The sequence below is a fragment of the Maniola hyperantus genome, chromosome 15 (assembly GCF_902806685.2).
Source record: "Maniola hyperantus chromosome 15, iAphHyp1.2, whole genome shotgun sequence".
NCBI classification, from domain to species: Eukaryota; Metazoa; Arthropoda; class Insecta; order Lepidoptera; family Nymphalidae; genus Maniola; species Maniola hyperantus.
Window position 1 is genome coordinate 14,322,015 of NC_048550.1, and position 26,446 is coordinate 14,348,460.

Here is a 26,446-nt window from a genome sequence, read left to right on the forward strand (position 1 = left end):
TGATGATGATACATAATTATCTATTTTAAAGAGCCTTGGCGGCCTGGTGGTTAAGCCTTTTATGCGGGAGGTCGACGGTTCGATCCCGAGCAGGCGACTCTAACTTTTTGGAGTTATGTGCGTTTTAAACAATTAAATATCACTTGCTTTAACGGTGAAGGAAACCTGCATGCTTGAGAGTTCTCCATAATGATCAAATAGGTGAGTGAAGTCTACAAATCTGCGTTTGACCAGTTTGGCGGACCATGGCTTAAACTCTTCTCATTTTAAGAGAAGACTTGTGCTCATAATGTGTTGATCATGATGATGATATCTAATACATATTGTTTTAATTTTTGAGTTATTTGCATTATGATAGTTTAACACAAATAATTATACAAGATAGCGATCACCTGATTTCAATAGATGCTGCGGCATTTGATCATCTCGGTGATCATGATCAACACCTCCCGGGAGATCATCGGAGCCGATCAAGAACTTTGTGTGATTAAGAGGAATTGATGATGAAGGTGAATGGGGCAGAGAATGGGAAGACGACGTTGCAGGTCGTTGTAGAAGAATTTGAGACGTCTAAAGGTAACTTAAGTTATAAAGTGCTATAAGTCCCGCAAATCGCTATTACGTTGGAACCATGTCTCATTAACATCAAAATGAACTCGAACTCAAACTCAAATTATTTATTCGGAAAATTTTACGCTTACTGATGGTCAAAATTTTAATTTGTAAGATGATATAGTGGTGATAATTAATACGTACGAACTGTGTAAACTATCGTGCGTAAGTAGCAGACGTAACGCAAGCAAAGTTTTATATCCCCAAAAATCTTCCATATACCTTTCACCAAATCTCATCTCGGAAATCAAGCCCCAATTATGCGTATATGTGCAAAATTTAACGAAATATCAAAAAAGATACCTGGCATCGACATATTTCATGACTCAGCTACTACATTCAAAAAAAAGCTCTTATCATTTTACGGTGGGTTCATCTCCTAAGTAACTTAATTATTAATTGTTTAGTTAAGTAGTTAGTCAAGTTCTTTTTATTTGTCTAGATATTTTGCAAATGCTGTGTACACATTTTATAGATACATTTATCAGCCTATGTTTGTCTATAAGTGTCGTAGTTTGTGTTAAATTAATGTATTGTGTGTGTTCCTAATAAATAAAATAAAATAAAAATAAAAACACGGACTCGGACGTCCAATAGATAGATTAGCCGCGGCTTACGGATGCGTCCTATAGTTTGTTTTCGCCTTTATTCAGCTCATGAAAAATTTAATGATTGACTAAAGTTTCAGGCTGGGGACGCAGGCACCAACAATGTCTCATCCTATTCTGTTGTCTGACCACCGCATTAAGCATGCGCGCATGTATGGGAGTAGCATTAGTAGCAATGGTGGATAGCCACGTGGGACACATAGCTAATACTACCCAAGTAGAATATAATGCTACTAACACAACACTAGTAGACAATGTACATGGGAGTCACGTGACGGTAGATATGGCTGAAGTTCGTACAAACATGAGCAGTATCGAAGCCTTTTTACATGCACTTCTTTTAATACCACCTGTAAGTATATAATTTGAGTCAATAATAATTATCATAATCATAAATCAACCCATCGCCGGCACACTACTGAGAATGGGTCTCCTCTCAGAATGGAGGGCCGTGGTGTATAAGTGCAGGTTGGTAGACTTCACACACATTTGAGTACATTATGAGAAACTTTCAGGCATGCCGGTTTCCTCACGATGTTTTCCTTCACCTTTAATAAAAGTACTTTATAAAAATGGGGTTATTTCTGCGGGAATATATTTTTTATGTTAAAAATTAAAAAAAATATTTCTTGTTTACGCCTTGTGACGTCATTAATCGCTTTCCGTACAGCGCGCGTGACGTTCATTAAATTAATTATTTTAAAAACAAACTAGGTTATGCCCGCGACTTCGTTCGCGTGGACTACACTAATTTCAAACCCCTTTTTCACCCCCTTAGGGGTTGAATTTTCAAAAATCCTTTCTTAGCGGATGCCTACGTTATAATAGCTACCTGCATGCCAAATTTCAGCCCGATCCGTCCAGTAGTTTGAGCTGTGCGTTGATAGATCAGTCAGTCAGTCAGTCAATCAGTCACCTTTTCCTTTTATATATTTAGATAAATATCACGATTTTTTAAAATTACTCTCTTTAATTTTGTTTATTTATTTAATTATTTATTTATTTATTTAATAATGAATTCTGGCCCCATAAACTACCGCTATAACTACAAAAAATTACGTAATTTTATTACTACAGTCGAAGAGATAGGGTCTTACATAATAATTTTTTCAGTACCCCAAGTTCCAATGGGCCAAAAAGACGCAAGACATAATAGCATCGTCGTTCTTCTGGGGCTACATGTTGCTGCAGATCCCGGGCGGGCAGCTGGCGCACCAGTTCGGGGCTCGCTACCTACTGACTGGAGCCCTCTTGATCAACTGCGTTCTGTGCTTCAGTTTACCTTGGGCGGCGTTGTACGTGAGTGGTACCCATTTTCGTATGACTATAGAAACTTTGAAATAACAAAAAGTGGTGATAGTCTAGTGGTTACGACGTTCGCCTCCTATTCGGAAGGTCGGAGGTTCGATCCCAGTTAAATCAAGATAGTAGACAATAATAGATTAATTCAATATGGGTTATTTAATGGGGTGGAACAACAAATTCTTGAAAGCCCTCAACGGTACCTCTGGTGCTGCAAATGTGCATGGGCGGCAGTGGCGTGCAGCTCATAGAGGCATAAACGCACTGCTTACCCTCATTGTAATAAATCAATGCTTATTTTTCATTTTAACCTGCCGTAAAATACATAAGTTCATACCTAAATGCATACCCTGGCTTGAACTCCTGTGCACGCCACTGATGGGCGGTGGTTATCACTTAACATCAGGTAACCCGTCCCGTCTGCCCGTTTGCTTGGTTTTTTTTAGGGTTCCGTACCTCAAAAGGAAAAACAGAACCCTTATAGGATCACTTTGTTGTCTGTCTGTCTGTCTGTCAAGAAACCTACAGGGTACTTCCCGTTGACCTAGAATCATGAAATTTGGTAGGTAGGTAGGTCTTATAGCAGACATAAGGGAAAAAATGTGAAAACCATGAATTTGTGGTTACATCACACAAAAAAAAATTAAATTGTGGTCATGAACTAATAATTAGTATTTTCAATTTTCGAAGTAAGATAACTTATCAAATAGGGTATCATATGAAAGGGCTTCACCTATGCATTCTAAAACAGATTTTTATTTATTTTTATGCATCATAGTTTTTGAATTATCGTGCAAAATGTTGAAAAAATACGACTGTTGTACGGAACCCTCGATGCGCGAGCCTGACTCGCACTTGGCCGGTTCTTTATTTTAATTAGCAAATGATTGTATGCGAAAATTAAAAATTCACTTTCCGCGAAAAATCACTGTTAAGAATAAAATGATTTCACTAAATGAAAATCATTTCAAAGTAGTAATTCTGCCCAACTCTAGAAAGTACATTAACTTGAGAAATTAAGATTAGATTTACTGCCCATTACAGTGTAGATGGTAACTCAGCAACATGATTTGTTTAACAAATGTGCAGATGTTGTTACACAAATTGTTTTAATGGCTACAGGAGGTTATCTCGTAACGTTGAATTAATCTTCTCAGACCAGGGCGCGTTTGGAACCCTCGTAGCTTTAGTTAGTAATGGGTTGATAATGATGATGTTTTTTATTAGCTCTAACCTTTTTGTACCTGTTCTACTCCCTTTACAAACTCTGGCACTGCCAAGAGTCACTGGTAGAGATCTCTCGTGCTTTCCTGTCCACCTTTGCTCTCTTTTTCTCTTTATTGTAAGCTAGATGATGCCCACGACTTCGTCCGCGTGGAATTAGGTTTTTTAAAAATCCCGTGGGAGCTCTTTGATTTTCCGGCATAAAAAGTAGACTATGTTCTTCCCCGGGATGTAAGTCGACTCTGTACCAAATTTCGTCAAAATCGGTTAAACGGATGGGCCGTGAAAAGCTAGCAGACAGGCAGACAGACAGGCAGATAGACACACTTTCGCATTTATAATATTAGTATGGATGTTTTTATTGGTATAAAAAAATACCTTTTATATTTATTTTCAGGGAGGTTGGATATTGATGGCGATATTCAGGATCGTGCAGGGTCTGACCCAAGCGTGCTTGTTGCCAGGAGTCCATACCATATTGGGGAAGTGGACACCCTTGGAGGAAAGGGGAAGATTAGCAGGCTGGGCTTACGGAGGTAAGTTTTTAAATAATAAAAATGGCGAGCAAGCGAGCAGGCGGGTCACCTGATGTTAAGTGATTACCGCCGCCCATGAACATTTGCAGTACCAGAGGAACCACCAGTGCTTTGCCAGCTTTCAGTAATTATTTGGTCCGCCCCTTGAATAAACTCATGTTGTATAGCAATTTGAACTATAGTAGTTCAAGAAAAATCAGCTAGGTGCGAGTCGGACTCGCATACGAAGGGTTCCATATCATCGTACTAGAAGTAATACCTACTTGTTTTAAAATTTTCATGGCTGCCATTTTGACATTTTTTGTTACTATAGCGGCAATAGAAATACCCTACATATTTTGTGAAAATTTTAACCATCCACCTATTACAGTTCATGAGATACAGCGCACTGACAGACAGACGGACGGACGGACAGCGGAGGCTTAGCTATATAGGGTCCCGCGTAGGCACCCTTCGGGTAAGTAACCCTGAAAATGACAATTACTAACAAAACTAAAATCTGACTAGGTAATCCTCATAAATCATAATAAAGGCTGAAATATAAGTTATCTTTTTGTTGCTAATAAAGCTGAAATGTATTAAAATGGTTTTTCTGTCACTTGTTATATTTTAATATTACAGTACAGTAGGTATATACAGTATATTTTAATATTACATACAGTAGGTATACTGTACCTATTTTTCGGTTATAAAGATTGTACTATCAAGTTAGTAACAGGTTCGATTTCGGTTAGTAAAAATTGTTACTTATTTCTGTGCAATTCAATACGGGTTTCCTTATCATTCAGAACATTTCACGAGGAAAGTTTAAATAGGATAATATGTATTCTAAATAATTCTAAATACATACCAAAAAATACGGTTCCATAATTTTTGACATGTACCTATTTAGAGTTATTTAGGGTTCTAAAGAGGTTCTAAATATTTTTGAAGTGAAGGTAAACACCTGTCATAAAAATTATAAATAGAGTAGCATGTGTACATACCTATGTACTTACTCATAATAACATAACTTATCTTACTCTTACTCTTATTAAAACATCATAAAATTTCATACTTAATATTATATTGAAAAATAGATCAAAGCCGCTGCCTCATGATGAGGTCCCTCAGAGCTGATAACGATAAATATTATCATATTACACTGTTTACATTCCTTCCTTTTACCGCTTCCTTTTTGCCTTCCGCTCGCGGCAATGGCGGGAATTTTCAGCATCTATTTATTTAGGCTTATAACGTTCGAGAATTATTTTTCTTGTCGATTTTTCTTCACAAGAAAGTTTACTTTTTCACGGCTCACGGAATCGTATAAAAAGACAAGAAAGCGAGGTACGTATGAAAAGACTTGAACACACGTAAGACTTGTCCTGACTGATTGACTGCCTGATCCTGGTTAAAAAAACCGGACAAGTGCGAGTCAGGCTCGCGCAACGAGGGATCCGTACTACAGTCGTATTATTTCGACATTTTGCACGATAATTCAAAACTATATGCATAAAAATAAATAAAAATCTGTTTTAGAATGCACAGGTGAAGCTCTTTCATAATATTATGATACTCCATTTGATATAGTTATCTTACTTCGAAAATTGAAAATACTGTTTATTATTAGTTCATGACCACAATTTAATTTTTTTTGTGTGATGTAACCACAAATTCACGGATTTCAGATTTTTCCCCTAATGTCTGCTATAAGACCTACCTACCTACCAAATTTCATGATTCTAGGTCAACGGGAAGTACCCTGTAGGTTTCTTGACAGACCGACAGACATACAGACAGACCACAGATAAGGAATCTTCTCTAGTCCGTGAGACAGACAGACAACCAAGTGATCCTATAAGGGTTCCGTTTTTTATTTTGAGGTACGGAACCCTAAAAACATATTGCGAAAAGCCACTACTAGGGGGGTTAAATGGGGGTTGAAAGGTTATATGAAAGTCCTATGTTTTTGAAGTTAGAGATGTGAGTAGGTAAGTGAGGCCTTTTGCAGCAGGAAAATTTCTAATCTCACGAGAAACCAGAAATTTTACGCAGACGAAGTCGCGGGCAACTCCTAGTAGATATGGGTATATTCAGAAATCATGTGACATTCTAACGCGATCACACCACCACGGAAAACCAATATTTGATATGTAAACATTAATTATTATCTATGCCAGAAACGAGATCTTGATTGTTTTCTCAAGCTCTAAAGATTTCGAACTCACTATAACCATTTCTTACAATCGCTATGTGGTGGCCCGACTGCGTGATCGTCAAATTTTCTTTTCAAACAATAAAATGGAAGGACATGTACTTCGTTCAAAGTTAATCAAGTGGCTAATCAATCTAGTCAGTATGATAGATAGTAACTAAATCCCCTCTTTCGTAAAATAATAGGTCGGTGCTCGGTAGTGTACCGGTCATGTCACAGTACAATAACAGTGAGCGAATGCATTCAGGTACCTTGGCGGTACTTTCCTTTGTGAATTCGTTAGAATTCCTTTTCAAAATAGCTGGGTTCCTGGGGTAAACAGTGGTTGGCTTTTTTCGTCCCGTCCCATTATAGGTACTCGCGATGTTATTTAATGAATTTTGCCAATTAGATCTCGCGCAAGCGTAAGACTAAGGCTGATCGAACAAGTATGAAATTAGGGTTTTCCGAAACGGGATGAGGGAGATAATTATGCCGCCCAAGTGCTAGACTAGAAATTCTAGTCTCTAGCCCATTCTAACCATCGTCCCGTAGCATTGAGATTATCCCTACGCTGTCAAAACAGCCTTGATATCAAGTTATGGGGGCTGCACAGAGTTGGTCCTTTTATCACGCTGAGAAGCGGTTATATCCTCGACTGACAACTAGTGCCAGGAGCTAACTATGTGGGCTTAGAGCCCGCCCCATGTACCATGGATTTTGATATATATATAAATTGTTATGGTATGGTTTTTGACTTGGCCAAGTCAGGTCGAACCAACTCATTCGTGCTGGGGAGGGCGTGTTTGGTATGCCCAGACGATGCCGCTAGCGGTTGCCCATCAGGAACAGCCAAGCTATGATAGTCGAACCCAAAGGTAAGACGATATGTATATATATGTTGTCACTATACCAAATGCCATTCGCCCCGTTATGTACTTAGACTCAGATGAAAAGTATGTTTACTTAGCACTTTCAACTCATTGAAGTCTCCAACAGCAGCTAGATCCTCCTCTCGTTTCAATGTCGTTGTCTCGTACTAAAGCTAGCAATTTAAATTATGTGCTAGTACAGTATTTGCAAACGGTAGCTTACTAAGGTGGTAGCATTCTATCTTGCCTAGATTAAGATATCTACAGAGACCTATTCCTGTATTACCTAGCTATGGAAGGTATTGGAAATAGCTCTTTGTCCTCGAGTTAGTATGAGGTTAAGTTCATCAATAATTCTAAGAAAGAAATGAACCTTGTGTGGCAAAGAGGTAGTTAGTTCCTCTCATCTATTGTTTCACACTGTCTATTGTCTCTATAATGCTAGGTAGGGTAACTCATTTCACGAAAGCGTCAAGCGGTAAGGGCTCATATCACATAGATAGGTAGTAATAATATTATTACATTGAGCTATAATTTAATCTCTTGTTTGACTCAGACCATAGATCGATGTAGCCCCTTATCTCTTGACCTCTTTTGAAAAAAAACAGACTAATATTATAATAAATGAAAGAGGTTGGTTAATTCAAAATCTATTTATTGTACTTTACTTTGTTAAATGTATTAGTCAAATCTCTGATGGAGCAAAACTCTACTCTGACCATTAGAAGAAAAGCCTTTTATGTTATTCCTCTAATGGTCAGGCACTCTATTCAAAAGCCATGCTACATTTTCAAGGGAAAATAGAGTGCCAACAAAAAACCCTTGGGCTGATGTTATATACACATTGTATAACTAAATTACAATTATGTACAATAATCTTAGAAGTACAGTCTATAAGCTACAGTCTTACGGAACCTTTTTACAACTCATGGAGACACGAAATACAGACAACATGTTTTATTACAGCGAACATAATAATCATATCCGAGGACATCGTAAAAGCAACCTATCTTGGCTTTCACAAATTTAACATTTCTATGTTAGGTATTTCCGGATCGCGGCTAGGTCTGTAACCACTAACCCATTGGGTGCACTTGACCCATGCTTCCTTGAACATTATACAAGCCAGCAGTATTAAGAAGATTAGAAATAAGCTCAGACAAATTTGATCTAAGCCATTCCAGACTTGTAGAGGTAATTTATTATCCAGGTCGATAGTATACTCGCTTCTATTACTTTGAAAATCACGTTCTATATTTAATTCCGGCAAGCAATTATATGTTGTAATTTTAAGAGATCCTCGGATATTACATAATAAGACAGTTTAAGTTGTACATTACCCATAGACTGGAAAGTGTAGACCGTCTTGCTTAACACTGGCTTTAATTAATTTCCACTTATCGACTTTATACAGATATTAAGGATAAAAGGTACCCGGACAAACTCGTTAAACAAAGAGATTTTAAGGAAGGAAGGCCGCTCGGAAACGTAGAGCTTCGTCGTGGCACTCCCGCGTCACACTTCTGTCCCCTTTGCGAGGTTGATTCGAACTGTGTTGTCCGACTCCTGCGCTCCTTTTTTCCTGTCGTCTCCCCCGCTTCCGAGTTTGTCCCCTCTCGCTTCCTCCAAACTATCGCCTTCTCTGTCAACAAAAGTCACTCGGCAGAAAAATTCTCTAGTTGCAATGGTAAAATCTGAACCGACATCTGTTTCGCATTTTCGTACCCTCGAGCGTAAAAACTGTATTCAGAACTATCGCTTTATGGCGCCTTGCCTGTTATTTATGCTATGGGAACGACTCACTTTGGCCGTTTCTTATTTTTTGTTTGTCTGCGTATAGAGTACTAAAAATGTTTTTTGTTCATTAGGATTTCTAGAAGGCGGCGTAAAAAAAAAAGTTATTGCCGACAGCATTATACGAATGCCTTTCTAGGAACTCAGTAAAATAATAAAATAATGTTTCTATTTTGGCGATGCCGGGAAGGTGCCTACAACACACTCCCCCGAAATAAGTTTATTTTTCCTTTTGTACTATATTCCATACCTTGTATTTTGCAAGGAGTCAAAAAAAAAAGAAACTCTATTTCACTAACTATATTTAATTACCTAATTTTTTTTTTTTTCTTCAAAAGTCAATTCTATGTACTGTTCGCCCCGGCAGACGTGACAGGTATTCTTTCGTGCGCACAAGTCTCAAAAAAAAAACCTCACTCCTTTCTTTCCTATAGTTGTGCTTTTATTTCAAGTGTCTCTATAGTATCGGAAAAGGTGAATGACGTTATAGTTTCCTTTTATCTCATTGGTATGAAAATCTATCAATTTATGGTTTTTATTATAGTAAATCTCTCTACTTCCCGCCGCCTTAACTATATTCTGTCGAGCCTGCTGTCGAATATATTCTAGCCTTTCTGGTGGTACGTGGACCCCTCTAACTAGGTCCTTGTTAAAATCAGTGGCTAACATAGTCCCCTTTCCCCAAACTATCTCGTTTGGCGAGTACCCCGTCGTAGTATGTATTAATTTGTTGTAGCTATCTTCTATATCTGTTAATAAGTCTACCCAAGATCGATGCGATTTATAACAGTATGTCCTAAATAATCTTCCTAATTCCTTATTAACCCTTTCTGTGGAATTAGGTCGCGGATTTCTAACAGATGTATGTGTAAGTTCAATGTTTAGAAGGCGAATGCCCTCCTCGAAAACTCTCGAAGTAAAATTCGCCCCTCGATCGGAACAAAGCACGAGGATTTTGATTTCTTGGTAGAACTTCCTTACACACGTTAAAGAAGCTTTGCCACTCGCCTGTCGTAATGGGTATAGCCGGATTAATTTGCTGAAGGCGTCCTGCATTACGAATATGTATTTGAACCCGAAACGTCCTGATGGCAGAGGGCCATAAATATCGCAAAAGACTCTATCTCCTACCTCATTGGCTATTACAGTTTTAATCGGACCCGTGTGTGTTTCTAACGCATGTTTAGACTTCTGACATGTCTCACATGACCTTACGACTTTTCCTATAGCGCGCGACATATTTGTAAAGTAGTATCGCCGTTTCATCAAAGCATAAACTTTATAACGTCCAAAATGACCTATTTCCTCATAGACGCTAGTAATTAACTTCTTCTGTAAGTCCTCGGGGACATATAACCTTAAGGTGTTTCCTTTCATATCGGTTTTATATAAGACCCCTTCTTTAAGTATATAGTACTTGGATTCAGATGTGCCGACTACATTCATACGTTCGATTATTTTGCTACCGAACTTATCGTGTCTCTGAAGGCTACCTATTTCTTTCCATTGATCTCGTATTACTCGTTCTAACGATGCCCTAAACAAATTCATTTCAGGACCCGATGCTTTGTTTGTTAAGACATCGGTGGTACCTGCTATGTGTCGTGATAACACATCTGCCACCGTGTTTAACTTCCGTTTCACGTGCTCAACAGTGTAATCAAAACGTCCTATGTAATGCACCCAGCGTATCATCCGTGCGCTCAATAACTTATACGTTTGTAGAAATACTAAGCTCTTATGGTCTGTTCTTATCACTAATTTCGCGCCTCTCAAGTACGTTTCGAATTTAGACAAGCTAAATATGATAGCCCATAACTCTAATTCCGTCACTGTCCATTTACTCTCCGCTAACGTAAGTGCCTTGCTACAGAAACCTAACACTCTCTCTTCTCCCTCATTATCTAGTTGGAAAACATATCCCGAGACACCTAGGTTACTACTATCAGTTTGTAAATAATAGGTATCCTTCGGATTTGGATGCGTTAAAAGTATCGTATCTATAAATAGACCCTTGACCTTCTCAAAACAATCATTTATTTCTTTCGTCCACGTCCATTTCGTACCTAGTCTCAAAAGATTACAAAGCGGCCTAACTACTTCGCTATACTTGGAAATGAACCTTCTATAATAGTTAATTACACCCAAAAAACCCCTTAATTGTTTTATGGTTCGAGGTATGGGAAATTTTAATATGGCATCTACCCGTTCAGGGTCCATACACACTCCGTCCGTGTTCACTATATGGCCTAACAGTTTCACCTCGTCACATAAGAACCGACATTTATTTAGTCTACCTGTTAACCCTGCTGCTTCTATTCTATCTAGTACCCGATCTAGGTGCTCTAGATGTAAATTGATGTCGCCTTTCGTGAATATTACAATGTCATCTAGGTAATTCACACAGAATTCACGCACACCTTCCAATATGATATCCATGGCTCTAGAAAAGCCCGCTACAGATGTTTTCAAACCTTGAGGTAACACTTGATAAGTGTAGGTACGTCCCATAAATAAAAATCCGGTATATTTCCTCGAATCTTTATGTAACGGTATTTGAAAGTAAGCATTGTTTAGATCGATTAAGCTAATGTAATTCACCCCGTGAAAAGATTGTAAAATCTCAGAAGTAAGAGGCGGGGTCTCTGCGTCTCCTATCATTTTCTTATTCAACTCGCGAGCGTCTAACAAGAGTCTTATTGACCCGTCGCGCTTCCTAGTAAAGGTGAGTGGGCTGCAATACGGTGTGACATCCTGCTTTATCACTCCCAAACCTTCTAACTCGTCTAGTTCCGTCTTAACCTGTTCCCTATAGGCCAAAGGCACTGGATAACTATGCCTTGTAAAGGGTTCCTCATCTGTTAGTTTGATAATGTGTTCGTATCTGTCTGTTAGTCCTAACTTCTCTACAAATATTTTACAGTGTTTGTTCAACACAGGCAATAAGAATTTCCTATGTTCATTACTTATGTTCAATTTTTCCAATTGGGATTCTATAATTTTCTCACTACCTATGTCCCTACTCAATACTCTCTGATCTATTGTTCCGGAATCTTGATCTAGAATCAAGTTAATTGTGGCTGCATTCGACTCTCCCCCTAACCTTTCAATCTCGCAATCAGAATTTAGCCTAACACAAGACCTAACTCCTAAATGTTCTATGGTCATCGTCCGTTCACTCCCACAGTTAATTATCCCTTTTACTCTTTCTAACCAATCATAACCTAGTATTAACGATCTAGGCAACCGTCGCATTATTAAAATGGGTGCCTCGACTAAAGTGTTTCCCAATTGGAATTCTATCAAAACCAACCGGTTGGTACTCTCGCTTCTAGAACCAAAAGCTCCCTGAATCTGTAAGGATGGAATAGCGATTTCAGGTAGCGTTCCTCTCTCTCTAACAATCGAATCGTACACTTCTCTAGTCATTCCACTAATCTGACTTCCTGTATCTATGAGGGCTCTTACAAGGTTGCCGTATATCTTAACACATACCTCGGGTAATTTAGGCAAGGAATAATCGATACCTACATCGGTAGACTCACTATCGAGGTCGTGGAACATTGTATACAGTTTCACACTATTCCTTACGTCATGCTCACACTTGGCTCCTCTCTCATAACATTCCAATACATTGTTAAACTGATTTTCCAATAAGATTGCTATGCCTCTGTTTTCCTGTTGGGAATCGAACCCGTCGGAAATCGCACTAACTCTCAAGCGTCGTTGAATGCCATTCAACTTGCCCCCCAGACTATGCCCTGGTTTCCAGCCGTTGTTAATTAGAATATTGTAAGCTACGTAAGCCGCATCGCGCCTCGTGGTCCGTTCGCCCCTTTCGTCACAAAACGTCAAAACATTGGACCGCGTGGGTGTGGGGAAATCTAGTTTTTTTGCTAGTGTGTTTTCCTCCACTGGTTTCGGTCCGATACCGCTACCGCTTTCCTTCACAAACGCAACAGCCGGTCTGTTGTTTACATTCTCGTTTTTGTTGAATGTAGGTTTACCGTAATACGATCTGTTACCTGCATACCCCCGACGGTATCCACGTCCTCTACCTGCATTAGAGTTACCTACTCGCCCGCTAGTTGATATCGTTGCAACGACGGGTTGTGCCGGGATCGACCTACCGTATTGTCTATCTCTATACGTTCTACCTGACGCGGCCCGCGCAATACCTTTCAACTTCTCGCTAATGTTTTGTTCAAGACTTCGTAAGAAATTTATACCATCCATTATGGTTACCTCGCCCTGTCGTGTAAACCACAAGCGTTGCATGTCTATCGGAAAATGTCTCATGATGGAGTTAACTAAATCTCTTTCACTGAATGCGATTGTTAGTGATTGCATTGACTCAGCATAATTTGCGAAATGTTCCGACATAGACATCCCAGACTCACTAGTATAAGTCGCATTAATCAGTTTATACCTAACTGACTCCTGGATTTGTTCCGTCCAGTAAACGCGTCTAAAAGGCGCGTTCGAACCTGAGCTGGTAGATTCTTGCCTATCTAGACTACAATTATCCGATACATTGTTAGTCTCGCTCGATAGAACACTCGTATTATCTACTGATGCTAGGGTTTGCAATTTTTTTTCAAATTCGCCTAATTTTTTCAAAATCAACTCTAAAGTCGAGTTGGTTACGGTCTCATTTCGCGTATTCGTTCCTATCTCGCCGAGCTCCGATGTTTGGCTAGTGGACGGTCCGGTTTCTACGAATGTCCCTACCTGGACTTGGGTTTGCGAGACCTCTGGTTTTTTTTCTAGTATTACGTTTTACCTTGCTTGGCGGCATAACTATTTGTTATTATATTCTCTTTAAAATTGCTCTACTGTTGCCCGGCGGTTCCGTTACGCCGACAAAGTTCGTTTTGTCCGTTTACGCACGCCTACTTTGTTAGTAGTTAGGTAAGTTGAGTACAGTGTTTACGCTTGGAGTTGGCGAAGTTACAGATGTAATAATAATCTTAAGTATAGATAAAGCTTAGTCTAGGGTTAAGCAAGGAAACAGGTTCCTGGGTACCGCCGCTCCTTAATGATCCTGTAATAGATACATCTTATATAAGATATGCAGCTTCTTTATGCTCCCCCTATATCCTAGGATAGCTTGTAAATGTTATAATACATTATAATTAAAATGACAAGTACACCAGCTTGTTGGAAATTCCTGTAAATTGTACATTTCTAAGCATAATCATTATATATGTAATAACATGCAATCTGTATTTCGTCTCTCCATATGTTGTTTGCAAATGGTCCCTACTGTTTCTACGTTGTGTATATCATATATATATTTTTTTTTTTCTTTTTATTTATATCCAGTCGTATCGTTATTTCGAGTACGTATCTGGATCCTGGTCTTGCGGTACCATTTTCTGTGGTGGCCCGACTGCGTGATCGTCAAATTTTCTTTTCAAACAATAAAATGGAAGGACATGTACTTCGTTCAAAGTTAATCAAGTGGCTAATCAATCTAGTCAGTATGATAGATAGTAACTAAATCCCCTCTTTCGTAAAATAATAGGTCGGTGCTCGGTAGTGTACCGGTCATGTCACAGTACAATAACAGTGAGCGAATGCATTCAGGTACCTTGGCGGTACTTTCCTTTGTGAATTCGTTAGAATTCCTTTTCAAAATAGCTGGGTTCCTGGGGTAAACAGTGGTTGGCTTTTTTCGTCCCGTCCCATCATAGGTACTCGCGATGTTATTTAATGAATTTTGCCAATTAGATCTCGCGCAAGCGTAAGACTAAGGCTGATCGAACAAGTATGAAATTAGGGTTTTCCGAAACGGGATGAGGGAGATAATTATGCCGCCCAAGTGCTAGACTAGAAATTCTAGTCTCTAGCCCATTCTAACCATCGTCCCGTAGCATTGAGATTATCCCTACGCTGTCAAAACAGCCTTGATATCAAGTTATGGGGGCTGCACAGAGTTGGTCCTTTTATCACGCTGAGAAGCGGTTATATCCTCGACTGACAACTAGTGCCAGGAGCTAACTATGTGGGCTTAGAGCCCGCCCCATGTACCATGGATTTTGATATATATATAAATTGTTATGGTATGGTTTTTGACTTGGCCAAGTCAGGTCGAACCAACTCATTCGTGCTGGGGAGGGCGTGTTTGGTATGCCCAGACGATGCCGCTAGCGGTTGCCCATCAGGAACAGCCAAGCTATGATAGTCGAACCCAAAGGTAAGACGATATGTATATATATATGTTGTCACTATACCAAATGCCATTCGCCCCGTTATGTACTTAGACTCAGATGAAAAGTATGTTTACTTAGCACTTTCAACTCATTGAAGTCTCCAACAGCAGCTAGATCCTCCTCTCGTTTCAATGTCGTTGTCTCGTACTAAAGCTAGCAATTTAAATTATGTGCTAGTACAGTATTTGCAAACGGTAGCTTACTAAGGTGGTAGCATTCTATCTTGCCTAGATTAAGATATCTACAGAGACCTATTCCTGTATTACCTAGCTATGGAAGGTATTGGAAATAGCTCTTTGTCCTCGAGTTAGTATGAGGTTAAGTTCATCAATAATTCTAAGAAAGAAATGAACCTTGTGTGGCAAAGAGGTAGTTAGTTCCTCTCATCTATTGTTTCACACTGTCTATTGTCTCTATAATGCTAGGTAGGGTAACTCATTTCACGAAAGCGTCAAGCGGTAAGGGCTCATATCACATAGATAGGTAGTAATAATATTATTACATTGAGCTATAATTTAATCTCTTGTTTGACTCAGACCATAGATCGATGTAGCCCCTTATCTCTTGACCTCTTTTGAAAAAAACAGACTAATATTATAATAAATGAAAGAGGTTGGTTAATTCAAAATCTATTTATTGTACTTTACTTTGTTAAATGTATTAGTCAAATCTCTGATGGAGCAAAACTCTACTCTGACCATTAGAAGAAAAGCCTTTTATGTTATTCCTCTAATGGTCAGGCACTCTATTCAAAAGCCATGCTACATTTTCAAGGGAAAATAGAGTGCCAACAAAAAACCCTTGGGCTGATGTTATATACACATTGTATAACTAAATTACAATTATGTACAATAATCTTAGAAGTACAGTCTATAAGCTACAGTCTTACGGAACCTTTTTACAACTCATGGAGACACGAAATACAGACAACATGTTTTATTACAGCGAACATAATAATCATATCCGAGGACATCGTAAAAGCAACCTATCTTGGCTTTCACAAATTTAACATTTCTATGTTAGGTATTTCCGGATCGCGGCTAGGTCTGTAACCACTAACCCATTGGGTGCACTTGACCCATGCTTCCTTGAACATTATACAAGCCAGCAGTATTAAGAAGATTAGAAATAAGCTCAGACAAATTTGATCTAAGCCATTCCAGACTTGTAGAGGTAATTTATTATCCATGTCGATAGTATACTCGCTTCTATTACTTTGAAAATCACGTTCTATATTTAATTCCGGCAAGCAATTATATGTTGTAATTTTAAGAGATCCTCGGATATTACATAATAAGACAGTTTAAGTTGTACATTACCCATAGACTGGAAAGTGTAGACCGTCTTGCTTAACACTGGCTTTAATTAATTTCCACTTATCGACTTTATACAGATATTAAGGATAAAAGGTACCCGGACAAACTCGTTAAACAAAGAGATTTTAAGGAAGGAAGGCCGCTCGGAAACGTAGAGCTTCGTCGTGGCACTCCCGCGTCACACTTCTGTCCCCTTTGCGAGGTTGATTCGAACTGTCCTGTCCGACTCCTGCGCTTCCCCTTGCCTGTCGTCTCCCCCGCTTCCGAGTTTGTCCCCTCTCGCTTCCTCCAAACTATCGCCTTCTCTGTCAACAAAAGTCACTCGGCAGAAAAATTCTCTAGTTGCAATGGTAAAATCTGAACCGACATCTGTTTCGCATTTTCGTACCCTCGAGCGTAAAAACTGTATTCAGAACTATCGCTTTATGGCGCCTTGCCTGTTATTTATGCTATGGGAACGACTCACTTTGGCCGTTTCTTATTTTTTGTTTGTCTGCGTATAGAGTACTAAAAATGTTTTTTGTTCATTAGGATTTCTAGAAGGCGGCGTAAAAAAAAAAGTTATTGCCGACAGCATTATACGAATGCCTTTCTAGGAACTCAGTAAAATAATAAAATAATGTTTCTATTTTGGCGATGCCGGGAAGGTGCCTACAACAGCTACATAAAGAATAGAATAGAATAGATTTTTATTCACAAACTTTTACAAGTGCTTTCATCAATCCTCATATTATATGCATGGCTAAGGTTTGGAATAATCATCAACGATCTGTGTTTTCTATCAATAACAATTCAGGTATCTTTAAAAATCTTCTACTAGATAAACGCGTAATTTTGGTCAAATATGTGCCTAAGTATAATGAATAAAAAAAATTTAAAGACTATGTCTTGTAAGAAGTTCTTGAAATGTGAAGGATCCCTAAGGAGCTACTGTTCTCAGACGTTGATGTATTTTTCCCGATTATTTATTAGGAAAATAGCGTCGTCTTGATTTCGACATTTAATTAAGTCCCCCAACATAAATATGTTTCATTTTGTTTTAATCTTTTTTAATATTGGTACAGCTTTTACAAATAAATCCTAGTAAATAAGACGAGTTTATTAAATATTGGATTACGAAACACGACAGACATTCGGATAGCGGCAAAGACTAATATTTAAATCTGTAAGAAACAAATACGAAATATTTTTTTTTGAAGTTGTTTGTTTTACGTTTACCAGATTTCTTTATAAGGGGTTCTGTTCCTCAAAAGGAAAAAGGAAACCTTATAGGACCACGACTTTGCTCAGTATTCATCATCATCAACCGATAGACGTCCACTGCTGGACATAGGTCTCTTGTAGGGACTTTCACACGCCACGGTCTTGCGCCGCCTGAATCCAGCGGCTCCCTGCGACTCGTCTGATGTCGTCCGTCCACCTAGTGGAGAGGTCTTCCAACACTGCGTCTTCCGGTGCGAGGTTGCCATTCCAGCACCTTGGGGCCCCAACGTCTAGGCTCAGTATTAGGGCTTCGTTTTTAGCCTTTGGGTACGGAACCATAAAAACGCGTCTGCCCTGCCCAAAAAACTACTAAGTTTTTAAACTAAAAAGTGCAAAAAGGTACAGAAGTATTTTTGTTTTTTTATTTAAAAAAAAAACGAGTCTAATTGATAACCACCTCCTTTTTGGAAGTCGGTTAAAAATTATGCTTAGCCAGTGTCACTCGGGATGATTTAAGGATTTGACTCAATACACCACTGTCCAGTACGCTTAGTATAAGATTTTACGTCTCACCAAACGTTGCTAGAATTCGAGAGTCGAAACACAATACCGTCAAAGTAAAATGGTCCAGGTCCTAAATAGCCTTGAATTGAAGTCAAAAATTCAATGCCACTGATGTTAATTTCGCAACGTTTCCGCTTGGAGGGCTGGCTGTAGATGTGTAGACAAACTTGAGCTTTAAAACAAGGCAGTTAAGATACAGTTTACTATAATGTGGAAAGTTTTCGACACTCGAATAATATCAATGTTGGTCAGACATAAAATCTCGTACTAAGCGTACAGGCATTTAGAAGTTCTGGTGGGATTAAAAACTCACTTCATGAATAACCCTGAAAACATTAGGTACACTCCTTGTTTTGGACAGTCATTTACTAACTTACACTTACAGCCGTACTCAGAGTCCCTAATCGTTACTTAAGATTGAGTTAAAACGAGACAGATTTATGTGAGAGATATAGCTCTGTCTCGTTTTAACTAATCTTAAGTGACGATTAAGCAACTCTGAGTACGGCTGTTAGGTATACAACCATGCAGTAGTTTTAGAAGAAGAAAGAAAGAAAGAAAACTGGTTTATTCATCTTATGCCTAAGGTACAAACAAACTTAAAATTAATAGTTAGTAGATAGTAGTTAGTAGATAATAAGAAGTACTTAATAATTAATTAAATCTAAAATGAGTTCTTGCACCCACTTGGCACAAGATGAAATGGCCCCAGCTCAGCATTAATGCTGCAGGTTTTAAAATAAAACCTGAGCGCTGGTATTCTGCCAGGACCAATAAGAGTGACGTGCACGAGCCTAACAGTCTTCACCAACATCTGTGATTGACAGGATGAGTTCGATTAAACGGAGCTAAAAAATAAAAATAAAAAATAGTCATTGTGCATGGTTAGTATAGCGTGTAATTAAAAATCTTAAAAACTTGCCGTTTTATATAAGGGTAATAGTTAGAAAGGCAATGAAATAAATACAGATAAAAGCATAATTAACATGTATGATATATGTGTGGTATTGACGAGCTGTCTGCCGAGATAGGTACGGGCGAAATGTTACTTACATTACGTGTGTAGGTACCTAGATGTAGCAAATTAGCAGCTTCAAACGACCAAACTAAATAACCTAGAACTAATTAGAGTTTTTTGATCGTTTAGGAGTTTCTTTTTTAGATTATTCTTAAACGCAGGAACTGAACTTAAAGTTTTAGTGTTTCTTAAATGTGGTATTGGTTTTGCAGGTTCAATATTCGGGACAGTGCTAGGTCTAACCATAACTGGCTTCATCGCGTCCTCGCCCGCTGGCTGGCCCGGGATATTCCGGTTCTACGGGATCCTGTCCGGGATCGTTGGCAGCGGGATGTGGATCTTCGGCGCAGACACTCCTGCGCAACACAAAAGTATAAGTGTAGCTGAGAGGCGCTATATCGAGGAGAGGTTGGGTGTTGATAAAGGAAAGGTATGGGTTTAATTACTTGTCAGTTAAAAATATTATAATGGCCTGTTTCACAACCCCCAGATAAATTTTATCTAACGAATAAATTTGAGGTTAAGACGGTTTTTGTATGGAGAATCTGGTAAAATGATATTTTTTTTATGATTCGAAAAGAGCAACTGCCGAGTTTCTGCTGGCTATTCTCAGTAGAAACTCCAATACGAACCGGTAGTAAAATCACAAACGTAGCGTAAGAGACACTGTCTATCCTATATGAAATAAATAAATTTAGATTTTATATCAAAATAGGGAAATATGTCTGTCTGTCTCCTCGTCTGCTACATTTTCGCGGCCCAATCTGCTTAGCCGGTTTTGACAAAATTTTATAACCGTAATCATTACGGATGGCCGTGAAAAGTTAGTAGACAGACAGACTGCCAAACGGACAGACACACTTTCGCATTTATAATATTGATGGTAGTATGGATAATATGGATTCTGTGGTTCAGATTTCAATAGAGCACTCAATAATGGTCGCTAACTATGGGCCTCATAAAAAGCTCAAAGTCACTGAGCGGGCGATGGAGAGAGCTATGCTTGGAGTTTTCCTATGTGATGAAATCAGAAATGAGGAAATCCGTAAGAGAACTAGATTAACCAGTTACAAAGCTTAGTTGCTGATCGGCATAGCATATAATATGTAGTTCGAAAAACCAATAAATGTTGGGGTCCAAAGGTAGAATTTCGACCTCACAGCGGAAAGCGCTGGGTTGGACAGGAGGACAGAGCACATCAAACAAGTCGTAGGGGCCGCTTAAATCGCTATACTATGGCCGCTTAAATCGTGGCATATTATGGAAGTCCATACAAGAGACTTGGTGAAAACTCAATAATAATTTGTGGTACTTGCAGAAAAAACGGCCAGTCCCTTGGGGCAAAATCCTCCGATGTCGAGGCATGTGGGCCATCATGTCGGCCCACGTGGGCCAGTCCTGGGGCCAGCTCACCTTCTACACCGAGGTGCCGGCCTTCATGGACAAGGTCATGGGAGTCAACATCAAAGCTGTGAGTTGAATGTATTCTCCTCTTATCAAACCATCATCATTTCTATCATCATCATTATCATTATCCCATCCATTGCCGGTCCACTAATGCAATGCATCTAGGCTTGCTGCTGCATGAATATTGTTTGAAATGGTTGAGGTTTAAGCCATAGTTCACCACGGTGGCCTAGTGCAAATTGGACATACCTAACACACCTTTGAGAGCATGCAGGTTTCTTCACGATGTTATTCGCACCGTTAAAGTCAAGTTTTCAATTTCAACGAATAACACGACAGGCTTGTGGTAACAAAAGTATACCAAATGCAGACATCAATTCATCATTTTTGACAATATTATTTGAGAAATTGAGACAAACATTTAACGTGTGAACTACATTATTAAAATTTTATGAATAATTTTATTTTCAACTATATTTTAAGCAAATCATTTCGGCAATGAAAAGATAATATATGAAATTTTAGTGATTCTCTCAATTTTTTATAAGTAGGTAGTTTTAATATTAATTTAGTTTTAAAGTGCCTTAATATCAGAATTTGAAAAGAAAACACATTTTTACAGAATGGAGTGCTTACAGCGTTACCCTACCTCATAATGTGGTTCGCGAACTTCTTCTACACTTGGTTCAGTGACATGCTCATCGTGAAGAAGATACTCAATGTCGCCAACACCAGGAAGTTGGCTAACTCTATAGGTAAGCGTTACCCTATCTCATAATGTGGTTCGCAAACTTCTTCTACACTTGGTTCAGTGACATGCTCATCGTGAAGAAGATACTCAATGTCGCCAACACCAGGAAGTTGGCTAACTCTATAGGTAAGCGTTACCCTATCTCATAATGTGGTTCGCGAACTTCTTCTACACTTGGTTCAGTGACATGCTCATCGTGAAGAAGATACTCAATGTCGCCAACACCAGGAAGTTGGCTAACTCTATAGGTAAGCGTTACCCTATCTCATAATGTGGTTCGCGAACTTCTTCTACACTTGGTTCAGTGACATGCTCATCGTGAAGAAGATACTCAATGTCGCCAACACCAGGAAGTTGGCTAACTCTATAGGTAAGCGTTACCCCTATCTCATAATGTGGTTCGCGAACTTCTTCTACACTTGGTTCAGTGACATGCTCATCGTGAAGAAGATACTCAATGTTGCCAACACCAGGAAGTTGGCTACCTCTATCAGAGACAATGCTCTACAAATCTGCTATCTTCTTCTAAATGTCGATGTACATTACTTTCTGCCACGTACTGTACTTTTTGTCCCGGAATATCAAAGAGAGGGTTTGTCAGAGTTTAGTTTTGAACTCTATCTTGTTCTAAACCCTGCAACTAATCGAGTAGTCAGTTTTAGTAAAAGATTTGTTTGACTGAACTAATTATATTTCCAGGTAGCGTGCTCCCGGCCGTCGGGTTCGTGGTGCTGGCGTTTGTTCCTAAGAGTAACATCTACGCAGTGGAAGCTGTGCTCATCGCCATTTGCATCTTCAAAATTGCTTCGAACGTTGGATTTCATGTAATTACATTTTATTTCTTCTTAAACTTATAATGTTTTTTAAATGACGAGTAGGCATTACTTTTCCACATTTTTATTCACTTTCTTTCTTGAAAGTTTATTTGTTTGCTTATCCTTGTCTGTTTGATACTTTTGCAATCAATTTTAAACTTATTTTCCGATGAGCTAGGGACTTGAACTTTTATCAAGCGATTTGCTTCATCATATCTAATTTGAATCATCAGGATATGAAATGCCCTTCTGGCTTCAGTTTTCCTTCCATTTTAATATGTACCTTTAAATCAAGAACCAATAGGCTATAGGCATCATCTAACTTCTAGGCAAGCGCGCTCCATCTTAGATTGCATCATTAATTGCTAACAGGTTTTATTGCAACTGAGCGCTAGTCTATAAATAAAAAAATTGCTATGAATGATAACAATGCAGTATTACCTCACTTTCTTGTTCACATTCAATTTTTAAGAATCTAGGTCACGGTAATTTTGGAAAGTTGTACTTATTATGATTATAAGGTCCATAATCAAGATATGACCAAGTATAAGATATTTGAATATTTAGTTGATTTATTATATTTTTAGATAAACCATATCGACATCACCAACAACTACTCGGGCACGTTGATAGGCCTGAGCAACTTCGCTGCCAACTTGTTCGGCTCGCAAGCTCCTATAGTGGCTGGTTTGCTCCTTACTGATGTGGTGAGTAGAATACATTTCGCTTTATAACTCGTACCTAAGAATCGAATCGAAAATGGCAGAAATAATCATCCCCTCTCTTACACTCACACCAATGTATTGTATGTGAGGAGAACAGAATGATTCGTTTCAATTCGTTTTACACCGACTTAAAAGCTTCCAGTCAGAACTAGTATTTACTAGCTTAAACTGGTTTAAACTGAAAACATGTAAGATATAAGTATTCTGTATTTTAACTATGATTTAATGCACTCGTTGGCCTTGTGACTTAACGGAAAATGGTCCCAGGTTCGAATCCTGGATTTGGCCAAAAAAATTATTCGGTTTTTCTGTCAGGAAATTCTCAATAATAACCTGGAGTTGGTGGTGTTACACCTGCGTTGCTTGGAGGGCACGTAAAGCCGTTGGCCTTCCATCTGATCTCTCTCCGGTCGTGTTCGATTGCCATTCCATTGAATCATGAGAGTATGGGAATAGTGAGCACACCTGTGTTTGTGCATATACTTATCATAAAAATATACTGACTAATTGACTGACTGTTCAATACTACCCCTACTCTTGGATCTAGAAAGCTGTGTATCTATTTACAGAGGTCGCTTTTATAATGTAGACAAGGAATCATGATCAACCCATCGCCGGCTCACTACAGAGCACGGATCTCCTCTCAGAATGTGAAGGGTTTTGGCCATAGTCTACCAAGCTATTTACTTGTTTTGTGCATTATTTTGTGATGTGACCACTAATTCACGATTTTCGGATTTTTCCCCTTACGTTTGCTGTAAGATCTACCTACCTGCCAAATTTCATGATTGTAGATCAACGGGAAGTACCCTATAGGTCTCTTGACAGACAGACAGACAACAAAGTGATCCTATAAGGTTTCCGTTTTTCCTTTTGAGGTACGGAACCTTAAAAATGATTTGATTAGATTATTATGGTTCATTACTTTCAGACCAGCGAATATCAATGGAGGAACGTTTTCTACGTGGCTGCCAGTTTCTACTTCTTCACCAATCTGTTGTACGTGGTATTCGGCGAGGGGGAGAAGGCCGAGTGGGACAACCCCCCCGAAGATCAGGACCGCAAGAAAGAGGACCCTAGTGAGATGGAGCCTATATTGAAGGAAGATGGTGCCACTAAACAGTAGTAATTCAAGCAATAATGAATTTCTAGTGTTCAACACAAAGGCTTAAATCTAAAGAGCATACTTTGACTTTGCTCTGATTTAAGTTTCAGTTAGAACGAGACAGATGTATGCTTCCTATATAACACTAATAAATTAAAAAAAAATTGTTTCACCAAAAATTACAGTCAAGACTGTCACACTGTCTCATTTAAGTTTATGTGCGCTCTATTGATTTCAGCCTTAGAGCGTCCCACCTCATAATTCGATTTGTTTTATGTCTCACTATAACGTTGATAGTATTCGAGTGTCGAAACACTTCAGCGTTATAGTAAACTGGATCTTAACCGCCTTGTTTTAAAGTTAAAGTTTGTCTACACATCTACAGCCAGCGCTCCAAGCGGAAACGTTGCGGAAATCAAATCAGTGGTATTGAATTTTTGACTTCAATTCAAGGCCCATTTTACTTTGACAGTATTGTGTTTTGACTCTCGAATTCTAGCAACGTTTGGTGAGAGTTAAAATCTTACACTAAGCGTACTGAACAAATTTTACATCTCGAAAACGTTTATCTTTAAATTTTTTGTAAAGTCAATTAACTCAGTTACCACAGATTTATATATTTTTACAAACTTTCCACTTGGGACGTTGGTTGCTGATGTATGGACGGACCTTAAACTTTAACACAAAAGAGTTTAATTCCATTTTACTCTGGAAGTAGGTATTACAGTGGTTCAATACTGTGACGTTGTAAATTTTGAACTACTAATTAGCGTTTCGCTTTTAATTAAAATCTATTTTGTTCAAAGTATGTTGGTGCCACCTAGCATCAAGGTGCAGAACTACGCGTGGGTCGATGTTCAGAGTTCATTCGAGCCACAATAGATGGCGTTTGCTTCGTTGTCAATTGTCGTAAAAATAAAACAAAATAATTAAATAAAACCATAATATCATTTGTTTATTGTTAAGTCATTAACAAAACGGTTCTTATAATATATCCTTAGGTTCCGCAAATATTCAAAAATGAATTGGCTTCATGATCAAACTAACTGAGAGCGGCAACACTCGGGTTGCGTCTGGCAACACCGATAGGTGAGATTTAGAATTTTCCTGGAGTCAACATGTGAAGACGAATTTTTTTCGTTCCAGGAAAATCTCACTTCTTTTCGCCCATGGCTTCGCCTGGAAAAATACAATAGTCATAAATTTTAGTCATCCTAACGTATTTCAATGTTTCATCAATTATGGTGAGTGAAAAATCAAGTAATGTGGATTCGACAAAATGGCGGTTTGGTTAGAGAAAATCCTAATCTCATGATTTCTTTCAGTTCCAGTTATTTTAACTTCCCAAATAAATGAGGATAATGGGTTGTGGGTGGACTTCTGAAAACCATTGGTGGCCAGGAGTTCAATAGGTGAGTTGTGTTTGATCGGGAAAATTCCACGTGTCGAAATTTTCACACAGCACAAATTATAATCTTGTTTTTCTTTGTTACAGGGTTTACGTTTACGTTTTACGTTTAGCTTCAGTTTTCCGTTTTAGTTTTTCCGTTTGCGTTTTCGGTTTTCGTATTTATTTCTTTTGCACATTCACGTTGACAACTTAATTGCTATGGATAAGACTTGGTGAAAATCTTTGTAATGAAACATTTCGGTTGTGAAGAATCAAATAAATTGAGTTTTGGATCTTGGCCGATGCCGTCCAGCTACCTTGCAGTCTTCGCACCTACAAGTAAGCAAATGTTTGTATCCTGCAACAGTTTAGTGAACCTTCTTAGTGTATGTGTACAGTAAGAACCCTGTCTTTACTACTGAGCTTTTATTTTGAAACAATTTTATGAATTTTACTGTGTCATTGTCTATTCCATGCCAATGGCATCTTAAATTTAAAACATAGATCTTATGTACTATCTACCTAAGTCATTCTAATGTATCTAAATTAAGTCTTGGCATTAAGCTAGAATAACTAAGCATTATTAGCCATCATTCTGTATTAAGCGACCCCGGTAAAAGTTACATTAAAAACAATTTTGCCTAACATCTAGCAAATTTCATTTATAACACCTCATATGCATTACAAGGGAGTCGACGGCTAGCTTCTATTCTTTACTAGGTAGATAGATCAAGTAAAGTAAATTATTATTTTCCTCTAATCTTTGTAAGGTGGTAGATTATTCCGTATCCGGGTATATTTCTATTCCGCCCA

The 26,446-nt window shown here is 38.5% G+C and overlaps 1 protein-coding gene across 1 annotated transcript; it reads left to right on the forward strand.

Annotated features, from left to right (window-relative positions):
- The first annotated feature begins 416 nt into the window (after nucleotides 1-416).
- On the forward strand, nucleotides 417-24,975 carry LOC117988813 (putative inorganic phosphate cotransporter). The gene is made up of 10 exons (XM_034976029.2): nucleotides 417-576; nucleotides 1,295-1,572; nucleotides 2,334-2,519; nucleotides 4,144-4,282; nucleotides 19,653-19,870; nucleotides 20,759-20,911; nucleotides 21,470-21,602; nucleotides 22,298-22,422; nucleotides 23,001-23,120; nucleotides 24,070-24,975. The coding sequence occupies exons 1-10, from the start codon at nucleotides 501-503 to the stop codon at nucleotides 24,262-24,264; spliced, it is 1,623 nt and encodes a 540-aa protein (XP_034831920.1). The 5' UTR covers nucleotides 417-500; the 3' UTR covers nucleotides 24,265-24,975.
- Nucleotides 24,976-26,446: the final 1,471 nt, after the last annotated feature.